This window comes from Camelus dromedarius, chromosome 8 (assembly GCF_036321535.1).
Source record: "Camelus dromedarius isolate mCamDro1 chromosome 8, mCamDro1.pat, whole genome shotgun sequence".
In the NCBI taxonomy this organism is placed as follows: domain Eukaryota; kingdom Metazoa; phylum Chordata; class Mammalia; order Artiodactyla; family Camelidae; genus Camelus; species Camelus dromedarius.
The window spans coordinates 7,787,083-7,804,552 of record NC_087443.1 but is presented as its reverse complement, the minus strand read 5'-3'; the positions used below and the strand labels follow the sequence as shown (position 1 = coordinate 7,804,552).

Sequence of the window (17,470 nt, the reverse complement as noted above, 5' to 3'; positions counted from 1 at the left end):
TACAAATATTACTTATAAGAAAGTTAGAATAGCTGTTAATACTAGACTTCAAGAGAAGCTGTTTTACCAAAATTAAGATATTTCACGGTGGGGAGGATATAGCTCAGGGATAGAGTGAGTGCCTAGCACACACGAGGTCCTGGGTTCAATCCCCAGTACCTCTACTAAAATAAATAAATAAAAATTAATTATCTCCCCCCAAAACAAAATAAAAAATAAAGAAAAATTTTAAAAAAGATATTTCACAATGACTAAAGGGTCAGTTTATTGGGAAAAACAGTTCTAAATGTGCATACATCTAATCACAGTGCTACAAAGACTAAAAACTGACTAGGTGAGTTACAAAACAATTTATCGAGACTGAACCAAGAAGAAACTGACCACTTGAACAAACAATCACTAGAAATGAAATTAAATTAGCAATGAAAAACCTCCCTACAAATAAAAGTCCAGGACCGCACGGCTTCACCGGGGAATTCTACCAAACGTACAAAGAAGAACTCATACCAGTCCTTCTCAGACTCTTCCAGACGATTGAAAAGGAGGGAATACTCCCAAACTCATTCTATGAAGCCATCACCCGGATACCAAAACCAGGCAAAGACAATACTAAAGAAGAGAATTATAGGCCAGTATCACTGATGAACATAGACGCCAAAATCCTCACCAAAATATTAGCAAATAGAATCCAACAACACATAAAAAAGATTATACATCATGACCAAGTGGGGTTCATCCCAGGGACACAAGGGTGGTTCCACATGCGCAAATCAATCAGTGTAATACACCACATCAACAAGAGAAAGGACAAAAACCACATGATCATCTCAATAGATGCAGAAAAAGCATTTGATAAAATTCAACACCCATTTATGATAAAAACTCTCCCAATGTGGGTATAGAGGGAACATATCTCAACATAATAAAAGCTGTATACGACAAACCTACAGCCAGCATAGCACTCAACGGTGAAAAACTCAAAAGCTTCCCACTAAAATCTGGGACAAGACAAGGATGGCCACTATCACCACTCCTATTCAACATAATCTAAAACACCAATATAAAAAAATCATTTGACATAGCTGATGTTCCCTCTTCCTTGAAGCTTTTTTTTTAAACTTGCTTTCTGCTACTTCCTGGTTCTCTTTTGACTTCACGGTCACTTCTGTTCAATCACTTTGTTGGTATCACTTCACCTCGTCAACCTCTGAATATTGGAACACTCAGTGCTCGCTCCTCAGACCTTTCCTCCACGGTATCTATACTGTCTCCCCAGATTACTTTAGATGGCTCCAGATACTGATAATTCTTTCAGATGTTGTAAATCTCTACCCACAACCTCTCCCCTGAACTCCAAATTTCTTAATCCAACTGCCTACTTGACATCTTCATTTTGATTAATAATGGACATCTACAGCTTAACATGTGCAAAAGCAAATTCCCCATCTTTCCATCAGCCTACCCAAAGGATGTTCCTTGGGTGATCTTCCCCTTCTCAGTAAATAGTAATCTCATTTATTTTCCTTGGGTCAGAAAACTTAGCATCATTCTTTGCTTATCTTTACAACATCCCATGTCTAATTTGGTCAGCAAATCCTACCAGACTACCTTCAGGTAGATGCAGAATCTAATCATTTCTCATCACTTTCTCCAACCACCTTGGGCCAAACCACCATTCTTTCTCAACTGTGTTAATTAACAGACGTCCTGTTAGTCCCAGTTCCCACCTTTGCACCCTTTACGATCCATCCTCTGGACAGCAGCCAGAGTGATCCTCCCCTAACATAAAAGTCAGACCACATTTCTCCTGACCTATTTCTCTGAGTCCCCTACTTAAAATAGTTGTCTCCAACCCAGCACTCCATATCCTCTTTTGCTTCTTTATGCTTCATCATCTGATATGTTTTCTATTTTTCATATTTATTTGTTATTTGTTTGTCTTCTCCAATCTACACTTACATAAAGACAGAGATTATTATGTTTTTTTCATTGCTGTACCCGGTAAGCACTCACTATTTGGTGAATGAATTAATTTTTAGCGCATTTATTTATCTGTGGAATTTCTACCTGCTAATCGTTGTCCATAGGGAGCTTCCGATTTAGTAAAAATAATAGTAATTTATGGAGTGGTTACTAATGGTCACATATACCTTATTTGATCCTTACGACAACTCATTTTGCATATGAGGAAACAAGCTTGGACCAATCAGGTAACTTGACCACATTACGACCTTTCTTCAAAACCTGTTTATTAACAACTGCCTCCCACTAAAATCACATTCTTCTATGTTGAAATTTAGATGAGCTCCTGTACCCTAAAATTCTTTTAAATAGTTTAAACATATTTAAATAGTAATTCTTGACAAATAAATCTTGGAAGCAGGCCCGTAGTGAAGCAAGCATCTCTTAGGGACGCTCATACCTTCTTTCTTTTCTGCTACTTTCTGCCACTGCCCCCCTCCCCTTTTCCTCTTTCTTAACTCTATTCCAAATGGCTATCTTACTTTCCAGTGTAAACTGCTTTTTCTGTTCACTTTTATTTTTATCTTGACATCTGTCTTTTCTGTCTGCTATTCCTAAGCTACCCAGTTCATCTGTCCTCTGGAACTCTGCTTTCATCCATCTCTTTAATTTCTTTTTTTTTTTCCCCTTCCCTTCTGTCAATAAGAAAGGACTCAATTATCTTAAAAAATAGACAAACCGCCACCACCAATAACAACAGCTACCTCAGCTGATCATGCTGTCCTAGCTCCTGTCTTATTTCTTTTCTTCTCTTCACCATGACTGGTTTTAGTGGTTTGTACCTGTGGTTATTAGCACCTTTTACCTTGGTCCTGTCACCACCCATTCTTTCCTTATCTCCTTATCCTCACAGGGCAGTCCATTTCATCGTTGATCTCCCAGCTGTTAGAAGGCCCTTTTTTATAGTAAGCCCTGCACCCTGAAGCTTGCTCCTGTTGGCCGTAATGATGTCCCCCGGGACTGTTTAGAATATCATGTTCACATTCCCGTATGGCAGCCCTGACCGTCCTTTCCCCCACAGTCTTCTTTCATGCAACATCAAAGTCCTGGATCTTTTCCTCACTCTTCAGTAACATAATTCTGAGTTATTTTCCAACCCTGTGTAGGTTTCTTGGTGTGTAAATAACAATCTATATGATCTTATTCAAATCAGTACTGAGGTACTATTATTATTTTTACAATCGAGAAAATATCGCTTGTCTAGAACTTCTAGTTTTATTTCATTTTATCAGTGACTGTGTGTAGCATCCAAAGGAATAATACCAGGTTTATTCTGACCCATCCTATCCCTTTGTTTTGATGGTTTTTAGGTATTATCCTACATCCTGTTCTTGTGATCAAAGGAATTACCAAAGTATTCTTTAAGTATGCAGCTATATATGAATAAGCTGTGTAGCTGGTTTTTTGAACCAAGATGCAGGCATTCCATTTATTTCTACTCAGTTTTTAGTGTATTAGTTTCAGTTCACCAAACTCATCTGCTCAGTTGTCTTTAGATCACAAGTCTGCATTCCAGGTAACCTCAGGTCATTAGCATCCTAGCATACTGTGTATGTTTCCCTTCAAATCCTTGGCAAGATTAAAGAAGTTACGATATCTCATTTTTCAAAGAGTGTTAACACCCATCATCTTATGTTTTGGAATAGACTCCTTTGGAAATGTATTCAGCTCACCTAATGCCCTGCTCCCAGTCATGTGAGGTGAGATGAGGTGAGGTGAGGTGGGGTGAGGTGAGGTGGGGTGAGGTGGGGTGAGGTGAGGTGGGGTGAGATGAGGTGAGGTGAAGTGGGGTGAGATGAGGTGAGGTGAAGTGGGGTGAGATGAGGTGAGGTGAGGTGGGGTGAGGTGAGGTGGGGTGAGGTGGGGTGAGGTGGGGTGGGGTGAGGTGGGGTGAGGTGGGGTGGGGTGAGGTGGGGTGAGGTGGGGTGGGGTGAGGTGAGGTGAGGTGGGGTGAGGTGAGGTGGGGTGAGGTGAGGTGGGGTGGGGTGAGATGAGGTGAGGTGAGGTGGGGTGAGGTGAGGTGGGGTGAGGTGGGGTGAGGTGGGGTGAGGTGAGGTGAGGTGAGGTGGGGTGAGATGAGGTGAGGTGGGGTGGGGTGAGGTGGGGTGAGATGAGGTGAGGTGAGGTGGGGTGAGGTGAGGTGGGGTGAGGTGGGGTGAGGTGGGGTGAGGTGAGGTGAGGTGAGGTGGGGTGAGATGAGGTGAGGTGGGGTGAGGTGAGGTGGGGTGAGATGAGGTGAGGTGAGGTGGGGTGAGGTGAGGTGGGGTGAGGTGGGGTGAGGTGGGGTGAGGTGAGGTGGGGTGAGGTGGGGTGAGGTGGGGTGAGGTGGGGTGGGGTGAGATGAGGTGAGGTGAGGTGGGGTGAGGTGAGGTGGGGTGAGGTGGGGTGAGGTGGGGTGAGGTGAGGTGAGGTGAGGTGGGGTGAGATGAGGTGAGGTGGGGTGGGGTGAGGTGGGGTGAGATGAGGTGAGGTGAGGTGGGGTGAGGTGAGGTGGGGTGAGGTGGGGTGAGGTGGGGTGAGGTGAGGTGAGGTGAGGTGGGGTGAGATGAGGTGAGGTGAGGTGAGGTGGGGTGAGGTGGGGTGAGGTGGGGTGAGGTGGGGTGGGGTGAGATGAGGTGAGGTGAGGTGGGGTGAGGTGAGGTGGGGTGAGGTGGGGTGAGGTGGGGTGAGGTGAGGTGAGGTGAGGTGGGGTGAGATGAGGTGAGGTGGGGTGGGGTGAGGTGGGGTGAGATGAGGTGAGGTGAGGTGGGGTGAGGTGAGGTGGGGTGAGGTGGGGTGAGGTGGGGTGAGGTGAGGTGAGGTGAGGTGGGGTGAGATGAGGTGAGGTGGGGTGGGGTGAGGTGGGGTGAGATGAGGTGAGGTGAGGTGGGGTGAGGTGAGGTGGGGTGAGGTGGGGTGAGGTGGGGTGAGGTGAGGTGAGGTGAGGTGGGGTGAGATGAGGTGAGGTGGGGTGAGGTGAGGTGGGGTGAGATGAGGTGAGGTGAGGTGGGGTGAGGTGAGGTGGGGTGAGGTGGGGTGAGGTGGGGTGAGGTGAGGTGGGGTGAGGTGGGGTGAGGTGGGGTGAGGTGGGGTGGGGTGAGATGAGGTGAGGTGAGGTGGGGTGAGGTGAGGTGGGGTGAGGTGGGGTGAGGTGGGGTGAGGTGAGGTGAGGTGAGGTGGGGTGAGATGAGGTGAGGTGGGGTGGGGTGAGGTGGGGTGAGATGAGGTGAGGTGAGGTGGGGTGAGGTGAGGTGGGGTGAGGTGGGGTGAGGTGGGGTGAGGTGAGGTGAGGTGAGGTGGGGTGAGATGAGGTGAGGTGAGGTGAGGTGGGGTGAGGTGGGGTGAGGTGGGGTGAGGTGAGGTGGGGTGAGTTGAGGTGGTGTGTGATGAGGTGAGGTGGTGTGCCCTTGCAGTTTGGTTGAGAAGCTCTTCCAGGGCACCCCTCCTGGTAACACTTCAGTTGCTCTCAGACCTCTACGCCTTCACCATTTTCTTTAGCCTCCTATCTGCTCAGCCATGACCCACAGGTTTCTGTAAAGAGGAAGTCAAGGATATAACCATCCTGCATCAGCCATTAGGGTCCATGACCACCATGAAAATGTGTCTGTTCTAACATACACACAAAAAAATATCAGGAGAAGATGAGAATCAGAATGAATATGGATGAATGAAAGAATCGATGATTAAAAGATTGGCCACTTATTTGGAGGTACTTGTTTGAACTAAGAATTAAACAAATCTCTGATTTCCAGACTCTCTTCCACACCTTCCCCTCAGTAAGGGGGAGGGGAAAATCCATTCTCGGCAAAGGTGACCCAGTGACATCTTGTTTAGCCTCCATTGTATCTGTTACTCTTCCAGGAACCTACTGCCAGCAGAGAGAGGTGGAGGCCATCATGGAAGGCGACGAGGACGACAGAGGCTGCTGCTGCTGCAGACCGGGTCACCTGCCCCACCTGTTGTCCTGCAACGCCGCCTTCCACCTCCGCTGGCTCACCTGGGAGATCACGCGGACGCAGTACATCCTGGAGGGCTACAGCATCATGGACAACAACGCGGCCACCATGCTGCAGGTGTTTGACCTCCGAAGGATCCTCATCCGCTACTACATCAAGGTATTGCTCCGAGTAACAATGCTGGGCTGGCTCAAGAAGCTTCTGGAAAGCTTTGTAAAGAGATTCAGATGCTTCTTCTTAGCTTCTGAATCAGAGGCCAAGCTTGGTCTTGGAACCACTGGTTTCTTGGGAAAAAACTAGAGGGTTTTGGGTTGGCCTGAGGATCAGGCCTCGAGTCATATTCTACGCCTGAGCACTAATAGGCAGTCTGAACAAGAAGTTCATACTGTAGAGCACAGGGAACTATATTCAATATCTTACAGTAACTTATGGTGAAAGAGAATGTGAAAACGAATATATGTATGTTCATGGATGACTGAAGCACTGTGCTGTACACCAGAAATTGACACAACATTGTAAACTGACTGTATTTCACTTAAAAAAAAATATATATATATATACATATAAAATGAAAAACACAAATAAGCAGTCTGTTTTCTGACCTAGGCCTGTTTCTTCACTTTTAACACAGAGTGACTTGCATGTAATGATGGGCTGATGAATGGGAAATCCTGGAAATGTGACCGAGCCTCAGTTTTTATGAGTTACAAGGATCCATTTAGAGGTTCTGCAAATTTCCACTTTTTAGAAGGAGAATTCATTTTTTTTTAAGCTCGTGGTAAAAACACAAGGATAGCACTAAATGGGCCCATCGGGATTAGCTACGACAGTCTTTTCCCCTCACTCACATGGGCGCTAGTAACGTTTTCCCAGGAGCTCGGTACCTCCGTCTGCTCAGCCTGTATTCAACCTCAGAAAATGTGTTGGTTTAGAATCAGCCTCCTGGAGGACAAGGGAGATGTGACTAAGGATGCAGAGGGAAAATAGGGGTGAAAGTGTGTTCTGAGGGGGAGGGACAGGCAAGGGCCACTGTGCCTGTGGATTCGTGGTTACTCCTCTTCTGAGCGAGTCCTTTGTGTAGTGGGAATCCTGGAAAGTCTTCGGAGGGGTCCGCATTTTAACGCCATTCAGAATGAGGAAGCTCATCTCTCTGAGACCCCGAACACCCTGCCAGCTGAGGCTGACACACGTGGTCCAGCAGAAATCAGGAAATACAAAATTAAAAGATAACATGGATGCGTATGGTTTTGGGGAGTTTCAATCAACTAAAATGAGGATGTTTAGAAATTTGGAATAACTCCTCTGGGGAGCCCCAGCGTCTGCGGCAATAGCTCCTACATTCTTCAGGAACTAGAAGACACACTGTGACAGTCCGGTGAAAGGCTGCTGGTTATTACCCCTCAGGGTGACTCAACAAGAAACGTTTGTGGGACTCTGTGGCAGAATATTTTTTTAAACTGAAGATTGTTGATTTACAATGTTGTGTTAGTTTCTAGTGTACAGGCTTAGGTTATTCATTTATATATATATTCTTTTTCATTATAGGTTATTACAAGATAGTGAATACAGTTCCCTGTGCTCTACAGTAGGACCTTGTTGTTTATCTCTTTTATATATAGTAGTTTTTATTTGCTAATCTTATTTATCCCTCTCCCCTATCCCCTTTGGTAACCATAAGTTTGTTTTCTATGTCAGTGAGTCTCTTTCTGTTTCATAAATAAGTTCATTTGTGTCATTTTTTAAATTCCACATATAAGTGATATCATATGATATTTGTCTTTCTCTGTCTGACTTACTTCACTTAGTATGATTATCTCTGGGTCGATCCACGTTGCTGCAAATGGCATTATGTTATTATTTTTTGTGGCTGAGTAATATTCCATTGTATAAATATACCACATCTTCTTTATCCAGTCATCTGTCTATGGACACTCAGGTTGCTCCCATGTCTTGGCTGTTGTAAGTAGTGCTGTTGTTAACATTGGGGTGTGTGTATCTTTTCAAATTAGAGTTTCCTCCAGATACACGTGTGGCAAATTTTTAAAACAGATTTAGTGGTTCACGTTCACTACTTCCACGTGTGCTAGAGGGATGCAAAACTTTACACCCAAATCTCACACAAAACTATAAATGCTTTGGTCAACAGGACACAAATTGGGGAAGATTTGGGCAGCCAATCAGGAAGTTGTGGTCTTGCACCTAACAACGCCATCGTTTGCTCCCTCAGCCATTATATCTGAGACCGTAAGAAGTTTTTCATACACAGAGTCAGCTCTCAGCAAACTCAGTGTATCACGTGGTTTTAGACTTGGCAGCGGGTCGTGAAATCCCAGTGGCACACACGCTGTGTGTTTCTCTTGCACGTAAATGAAGCTCTGCTCCAGGAAGTCCTCAGGGACCCGGTTCCTCCCAACTCCCAGCTCCATCATTTGAAGCGTCTCCCCCATCTTAAGCACTAGGCTTAAATGGGTGGAGGAAAGGACGCAGAAAATGAAGACCAAAGGCGTGCCCTGGCTCTTCCTTAAGAAGCTTCCTGAAGGTTGCCACAGGGTGCTCCTGGCTGTCTCCCTTCAGCCAGAAGGTTGTCATATGCCAGCTTTGAGTGGGTCTGGAAAGTGTATTCTGGGCAGCCAGGAACCCAAGTAGAAATTGTCTGTTTATGGAAGAAGAAGCCAACAGATGTGAAATGACTACCAGTTGTCTCTGGTGCTCCCTCGAAAAAGGGGAGAGTGGACCTCGAGCATCTGCTCTGCTTCCTCAATGGCAAGAGGATGAGGTCACTACAGGAAGACCAGATCCAGGGTTGACGGCAGCCAGGCCAGGGCTGGCGGGCCCCTGAAGCCGGTGGCCAGGAGCTTGCCCCGAGGGGACATCTGGGGACAGCAGTGTGGGTCTAGACGGGCCAGATGGATGAGCCCTGGAGCCATATGTCTCCTTGTTGCCTCAAGAAGCAGGGAGACTGTCTGCCATCCAGAGCCCCGCACTGTTATTTCTGCCTGCGCTCTCCCCTCCCCCACCCCGTGCGTGGCTGCATCCTGGTCCCCCAGCGCTCTGGGCCGGCATCCGCCTCACCTGTCTCTGAAGCCTCTTCTACTTCCCCTCTGACAGCTCCCTCCGCTCAGGGGCCACGCACACCTGATGCTCTTTGGGTCCCCAGTCCTCAGTGTGGTAACTGGCATGCAGAGTTACCTACATCTTTTTGGATGAACGAGGCTTCCAGGTCATGTGGAATCCAGCGTCCGGGCTGTACAGTCTGGACGGACGAGATCCAGGTGCCCCAGGCATTAGTGGCGAGGCTGGACTTGGACACTGAGCCACGTTGCTGTGAATCCGGAGCTCCCCGCATGCGGCCTTTCTGCGGGCCAGACGTGTGGACAGACTGGGCCGCACAGGCTGGGGCCCGCAGGTCGCCGTGAGGGGGCGGGACAGGAGAGAAAAGGGCTGTAGTGCCCTCTCTGGGTCTCCTTGCTTGGCTTTTCCAGAGTCCTGGGGGGGCACCAGGCCGGGACCCGATTTTTGACGCTCCCTCCCTTGGACTGGTAACTGATATTCACGTCCCTCCTCTCCTCACTCCTGGAGGCCCGCCTCCTGATTCCCTGTGCATTTTCTAAAATGACAGTTTGCAATCTGACAAACAGATCCAGGATAACGTGCAAATGGCAGAAAGCTGAGGGAGGCCCCCCAGAACCCACCAGGTAATAGCTGGTTTGTGGGGAGACAGGGCTCTTGACTCTGAGGTTGGTGACACAACATGAGCAGGAAAGGCCCGCAGTGCGATGGTTTCTGACCTAGAGGGGCGACTCAGAGCCAGGAGCAGACCTGCAGCATCCGGGTCCCCCGGCGAGCCAGATAATTACAGATCGCCATGTCCTACCCAGAAATTCCGATTCTGCGGACCCGGGGAGTGCCCCCCGAGTACCTGTATTTTCAAATAAGTTTTTTAAGTGATTTGATATGCAACTAGGCTTGGGAAACACTATGGACATTTGCGGTCAATAGAAACAGAATTTCTGTTACTCTACATCAGTGCTGGGGAGAGGCTGAGATTCAGGGGCAGATGGGGTCTCGGGGTACCTCCCGGTAACTCTCATCAGCACCAACAAGACCGTTCACGCGAAGCTCCTCTAAGCATCGCCCTCCGTGCTTCCCTGCCCTTCAGGGACGGGCACCTCGGAACTTGTCCTCATCCCCCTGGTGTAGTTAGTTAAGGGGAATTTCAGGAGTGCTGAGTGGCTCTTAGAACAGAAGAAACACAGGTTTTTCTGTACAGCACAGGGAATTATATCAATATCTTGTAGTAACCTATGATGAAAAGAACATGAAAACGAATATATGTATGTATATGTATGACTCAAACATTATGCTGCACACCAGAAACTGGCACATTGTCAACTGACTATGCCTCACTTAAAAAAATAAAAGAACAGAAGAAACAGTATTTTAGGGTCAAAACAAACAAATATTGTCTTTTTGGCCTTGGTTACTTGGTGAACAAAATTGCTTCTATGGCTCTGACTTGCTTCAAGTTTCAGGAATTCGGTTTTCTTTTTTTTTTTAAATTCATTTTTAGCAGACAGAAAGAAAATCTTGGAGTAATTCCTTTATATAAAAGGACTTTTTTTAAGTCTCCTAATAAACTGGGTCAGTTCTCCCCACCTTCCATGAATATATTTAAAATCATTTCCTTCCTGACGACTTGAGGTTCTCCCTGGTGCCTCCTCCACCTCTCCTCCGTTTATTAGGGTTTGAAACCGTCTGAGCTGTCAAGAAATCAGCTTTCCACGAGGGTCTGGTTTCCTCGCCATCGTTTCCTGCCCGACTCTCTCAGAAAAGAAATACACTTATTACCTGCCTTGCAGGACGAGCGGAGAAACACCCGGACAGGTTGTCCTGCCTGCCGGGGCCCCCCGCCTAGAATGAGCCTTCTGACAGAATACGCTGATCTACAATTAAAATGAGAACCCGAGAGGATCCCTGCTGGATGAGCCAGATACGGTGAATTAATTCACCACAGGTCCTGCTTCCAACACCGATCGGATTCTCAGCAGTCAGTTCATTTCACCATCCTGACATCAGCTGTACTCAGTGTTGGAACCATTTCATCCAGACAGGTTCCGAAGGATTACACACCGTTCATTGATTATGTCTCCCCAGCAGAATTTCTGCCCAAATAAAGTGGCAATGGGGTACAGCTTGCAGCTAGTTCGTGGAGTTCTGTTTCCTTCTCTCGGAGCCGGTACTGATCCCCATCGCACGTGAGAATTCTGAGCATCATTGAGCTGGGGTTATCCTCGAAAGCCAAGGCTGCAAGATTTTGCCAGAACTCGAGGAGAGAGTTCTCACCTCTGGGATTCAAAGTCCTCATTAACTTAAAAAAAAAAAAAAAAAACAAAGTCCTCATTAACTATTCTGACTTCATTGGTGGAAGGGTTATTTTAATTCTTCCCTAGAAATGAATGAAAAAGTTCAACTTCCTCTTTCGATTTTTGTTTGTTATTTCCATCTGGTACACGCGCTTAGGACGTCCTGGGGAAAACTAGACCAGATGTTTGTGGGAGCCAGATGTTCAGACAGACCAGATTTCTTCTTGTCCTCGTTAATTGTCAGCTGAGAAGCCGTGCCCTTGGTCACGGCCATGCTTTCTCTTTGGCTTGTGACTTTGGACCAAACACTTAAACTACCTCCTAGAAGCTTAAGTTACCTGCCAGCTAGTAGATAATAGCACAGCCTCCAGATTCATGATGCCATTTCTTAAATATTAGATGTGCCCTCTGGCGACACAGGAGGGTCGTCTGTCTCCTGTCCCCTCACAGCTTCCTGTCTCCTCATCCCCAGCTCCAAACCTCTTCTGGGGCAGGGGCCTCAAGCTTGGGGGTGGGTAAGTCGTCAGTACCAAACATACGAGGAGGAGGAGGAGGAGGATTTTTGCATGTGTACCACGTGCCAAGCCAGGCGCTCAGTGCCTCGGACGCATCATCTCACGTTGAACCTCAAAACAGTGATGCAAAGTGGCCATCACTAATGCCTCTGCGGCACCTCTGTTTCCAGCTTCCTTTGGTCCCTCCCTTGTTTCCTCTCTCCTTCCCTCCCTCCCTCCCTCTGTCCCTCCCTCCTTCCTTCCATTGAAGGGAATTCCTAAGGCCAGCAGCACCGCCCGGGGTCTCAGCTGTTCAGACTCCTGCAATAACCAGAAACCAGACGCCACAGCAGCCCCAGCCTTGGGGCTCTGGATTTCACTTCCCAGCCAAAAGGAAAAAGAGCAGAAGTGATGGGGGAGCCTGTCTAGAAAAAGCCCCCTTCTGCCCACTCACCCTCATAGGTTTCGGCACCTAAGCCCCGTTCACGTCCATCCCACGTGCGTTACTCTCTGTCTTCTCGCTTGGCAAGAATGTTTTGTCATCAGGGAAGGCCATCAGTGAAGGGGCTGATTCTGAGGGAGCAGGAGTCCCTGCCTCCTTGCTTCAGACGCCACCCCTGCCCCTCCTCCTCGCTCTCAATCTGCAGACAAGACGCGCGCTGTGTTCCTGGACCATCTCAGCCCCAGTGACAGCAGCCCCGTCCGCTTTCCTGTGATGATGGAAGTGGAGGGATGTTGGGGGGGACTTGTCCCCAGATGCTCCCGCCTGGTACTGATGTGCCCACAGCAGACTTGGAGTTTTGTTTCCTGTCACGTTTTTACTTCTCTGGGCTGGATGTTGGCCTTTTGAAAAGATGAATCTCATTCAAAAACCACAAGATGGCTTTCAATATGTCTGTAAGTCAGAATAATAAAGCCGAGGGCGGGAAAACCCCAATTTGGACTCATAGGTGGCATGTCTCATGGAGGGGGGACATGGCTTATTTTGAATGCATCATGAATGTCCATGGTCTGAGCACCCAGAATCATGTGTGTATGTGTGTGAGACAACAATTTTAGGCCGTAAGTACTTTCCATAAGGACCGTGTTGTTTTAGCTCATGACACACTCTTTGGCTGGGTCCCTGGGAGAGGACCTGCCCCAAACTCTTCCAGCTGCATCAGCCCAGCCTGGCATCCATGAAGCCCGCAGAAACCACGGTGTTTTTGTGTGTGTGTCTTAGAAAGGATGGTGCTGCCTGTCTTTCATTCTCACTATGGAGATTCTGTTCTGGTACATTCTGCTAGCGTTCTGTTCTCCTCACTTCCCTCTTCCCTACAGTGACCCTCAAGAGAGAACATTTTAGAATGTCTCAAGTGGGTTCTGTGCATTAAATCTAGCCAGAAATACAAATGATGTCACACGTGGGAATTTCATGTCTCATACTTCCCTGATGTGGATTTCCTTAATGAGATCCAGTTAAAAAAAAGAAAGTCTCTCTGCTTTGGAATGGCTCTAAGGGCTCAAAGTCTTGCTTTCTCTCGGCAGAGTATAATATATTACATGGTGACGTCCCCTAAACTGCTCTCCTGGATCAAAAATGAATCACTTCTGAAGTCCCTGCAGCCCTTCGCCAAGTGGCATTACATTGAGCGTGACCTTGCAATGTTCAACATGAACATTGACGATGACTACGTTCCATGTCTCCAGGGGATAACGCGGGCCAGCTACTGCAACGTTTACCTGGAGTGGATTCAGTACTGTGCACGGAAAAGGCAAGAGGTGGGTAAGGGAGGCGGGGCTGGAGGAGCCGAATGTAAATTGGAAAGACAAGGAACATCATACAGACCATCTGTTTTTGTACTCTGCTTCAAAGCTAAAGACACACGCAGACTGAAAGTGAGGGGACGGAGAAAGAGATCACATGCCAGTGGAAATCAAAAGAAAGCTGGGGTAGCAAAACTCGTATCAGACAACATACTGTCATAAAATAGAGGCGAGAAAGGACGTTGGTATTGGGATAAGTGTTTATTTAACAATTAAACAAGATGAAATGGAAGAATTCATATACCATGTCACTAGTGATGAAGCCTTGAAGGTACAATTTCCTGTTTACCGTGCTCAGGGTCAGTGCATTTTTTTAACACTTAATGAAATATGGTTATTATTTAATTAACCTATATTTGATGCATTGTATTTGGCATGAAGAGAAAAAATGAGAAAAGCACACATTCCTCTCTCTGGGAGCTAGTTGGCTAGTAGGAAAAATATACATGTGAACAAAAATTAAATAAAATATCAACATTGATTCTTTAATGAAAGTGTCTATAAGATACAAATGATGGGTGATGTTTCAAGCATACCTTGACTGTGGTTATAAATCAACATAAATGACAGGAAAACGCCTCAAGATCATCGTCTAGGTCGGCTATCTTCAATTCCTCTCCTTCTATCTTCTCTTTCTCTCTCTCTTTCTCTCTCTTTTTTTTTTTTTTTTTTTTTTTTTCCGTTAGGGTCAATGCAGTTTTAAGCCTCAATCATGGTTTTAAAATTCTGGACACTTCTTTGTATAGAGTTACTTTTCAAGATTTCTGTACAGAGGGTATCTGTGCTGAAATACATAGGATTTACTGAACATATGGAATCACAGACAAGCAAATTCTATTTAGCAATCAGATGGTCTGAGCTACTTCTGTAGCTGGTGTGTGCATGTGTGCATTATTACATGCTGAGGACACTTCTGGAGATGAATGCAGCTTCCTAGAAATGAAACCAAGGACAATGACATCTTATAAAAGGCAGAAGAGGAGGCAGGCAAGGAGAAAGGGGAGGGAAGCAAGTGGAGGGAGTGGGTAGTCTCTGCTTCTTGGGGTTTGAAAAGCTTCCTGAGATGTGCTGGTGGAAACAGTGGATCCGAGTTGAAAGCTGCCTTCTCATCAGCTGACGAAGTAACTGTATAAGCAGGAGCAAGTAAACCAAATTACGACCCCAGCCCAGGTCCTTGACCTTCTTACACGTGATTAAAAACAGGCAGGAGGAAGAGTAGACGGCAGAAGCTGCCTCCTCCAGATGCAGCAAGGAGATCGTGTGCTGCGCCTCTTCTGGGGGCTGAGAGAGCCCAGAATCTCAATTTTCCCGGCCGTCCCGAGATGGCCCTCCTCTTTTCTCATACAGGAAATTACTTTGTCTTTCTTGCAAAAGATATTTCAGTTTTAAATTCCTCTGTATCGCCTCTCACCCCTCTTTTTAAGCTGACTATTGATGACCCCCTTAATTTAATCGTGGGTTGTGGGGTTATGGGCAGTTCCACAGGCTCGTCGATGTAGAGAGAACCAAAAACCCCCATTTGCACTTGATTCCTATATTTCTTGTCTCCCTGCTGGTGTGCCTGTCCCCTGCATTGGACAGGGTTAATTGAAGGTGGGTTAATGTGAGGATTCATTTGACTCTGAGCTCTGACCATCTTCCTGCCCCGAGGTGCCTCATTCACAATTCTAGGAAATTGGGCCAGCAAGCCCCACATTAGCCCCATTATTTCCCTAAAGCAGCTTCCCTATTTAAATTTTTTGCCATGTCCAACCTCAAGAGCAAGTGTCTCAGGAAGCAGAGTCTCCCCTCCCCCCTCCCTCAGGTCATTTCAGTGGGGACCGGACAACTGCGGCGGCGGGCGTCTGGAAAGCCCTGCATTTCTGGTTCTATGCTGGCGCGTGGAGGAGCCCACGTGACCACTGACCTGACGTCCTTGTTCTTTCAGCCCTCGAAGAACCTGGACAGTGACGAGGACTCTCCCCTGGTGACGCTGTCCTTTGCGCTCTGCATCCTGGGGAGGAGAGCCCTGGGAACAGCAGCACACAACATGGCCCTCAGGTACCCGGGGGGAGGATGCTCCAGGCACCGACTTTCTGTTCGATAGATTTTTGTCAATCATCTTTATCTGAAAGTTGGACTGCTGCTACTTCTTCCAGAGTGTTCTTTCCCTAATAAATCACCTTGAGCCTGTGAGAAGACTTTTCTTGATCACAGTCATGTTGTGGAGTATTAGATATGGAAATAGCATTAACGCTGAATGCTCAGAATCCCGGGATTCTGGGTACGGGCAGGGCCTTCTGGGTTACAAAGGGTCCTTGCAAACTTCCTGGGAAGATTCAGTGAAGCTGTGTGTGCAAAGTGCCTCGCCTGAGATTCAGCAGCATTCACTTGATTATTGGATGCTTGATTATTGGGGCTTTGATTATCAGATGTTCCTTCTCTTGCTTTTTCAAACTCTGTACCACATCTCCCCCTTCTGTGTGTAAATAACCCAAGTTTCTCTTCTCAAAGAATGAAACGATTTTGAGTTTATTTTTTATTGTCTAGCATGGCATTTATTTTCTTATTGATGCATCATCAGTTTACAATGTTGTGTCAATTTCTGGGGTACAGTGTAACGTTTCAGTCATATATATATATACATACATATATTCCTTTTTATGTTCTTTTTCATTATAGGTGACTACAGGGTATTCAATATAGCTCCCTGTGCACAGAAAACTGTTGTTCATCTATTTTATATATAGTAGTGTGTATCTGCAAATCTTGAACTCCCAGTCTATCCTTCCCACCCTCTTTCTCCCTTGGTGACCTTGAGTTTCATTTTAAACTCTCTCCTGGTCGGGGGAGGGTCTAGCTTAGTGGTAGGGTGCATGCTTAGCATGCACAAGGTCGTGGGTTCAATCCCTAGTACCTCCATTAAAAATAAATAATAAAAACCTAATTACTCCCCCTCCTAAAAAAAAATAAATAATTTAAAATAAATACATAAATAAACTCTCTTCTGGCCCGTCCACCCTCTTTTCCCCCTCTGCCCTCCAGGTCTCGTATCCACAAACGAGCCCTTGAGCTTGCTTTCACCTGCGAAACTGTGTTTGCTCACAGCCCCCACCTCATGGCCAGCCTGCCATCTCCAGCAAAACTGCTCCCCTGAACTTCATCAGCCACCTCGTCGTCACCCCAGTTGGTGGCCATTCAGCACTGGGGACCAAGTGTCCCCAATTCCACCTGTCCCTTAGAGTCACCTTGATCAGTGCACAGGAGACTCTCTGGAGGGGCTTGTAAATATCCCAGTGCCCAGGCCCGGCCCCCGTGCAGAGCCGTCACATCAGAATCCCTGTGGGTGGACCACCCATCAGGGTCTTTTTATGGCTTGTCAAGTGCTTCATCCTGCGGCCAAGGCTGAGGATCGTACAGGGGAAGCTTAAAAGCAAGAGCTCTTCTAAGGCACCTCCGCTCGCTGGTTTCTCCTTTCCTGGGGCTTTCTTCCAGATTTCTGTGCTGTATCCTTGCTTCGGTGCTTTGCCAAAGGGGTTCTTTTGATATTCGACTTGAGTGAGTTTGGGGGTTGGTTATTCGGCTGGGCAGCTTCTTAAGGGCAAAACCCACTTGTGTGTTTGTTTAACAACCCTCACCAACCCTGGTGGCTAGGTACACAAGCCCAGGCAGTCTTGTTGACTATGGTTCCCAGGGCCTTCCTGCAGGGGGCAGCTGCGAGTCATTGCTGGCGGCAAGTCGCGGACAGGCATCTTCTGTGACACATGTGACTTGGTAAAGGGTGAAGGGGTGTGGCCGGCAGTCCTTCCATCTCTCAAGAACCAAAGTGGTTAGAATTTGAGGCAGCTATTCCTTCAACTCCCACGTCTCA

The 17,470-nt window shown here is 47.0% G+C and overlaps 1 protein-coding gene across 1 annotated transcript in view; it reads left to right on the top strand.

The window, feature by feature from the left end:
* PCNX2 (pecanex 2) overlaps positions 1–17,470 on the top strand; it is a 220,803-nt gene that overhangs the window by 180,764 nt on the left and 22,569 nt on the right. Inside the window, exons 25-27 of the mRNA XM_064488633.1 lie at positions 5,863–6,116; positions 13,342–13,575; positions 15,548–15,660. Coding sequence (XP_064344703.1) covers positions 5,863–6,116; positions 13,342–13,575; positions 15,548–15,660 — 601 coding nt within the window. The remainder of the gene's footprint in view (positions 1–5,862; positions 6,117–13,341; positions 13,576–15,547; positions 15,661–17,470) is intronic.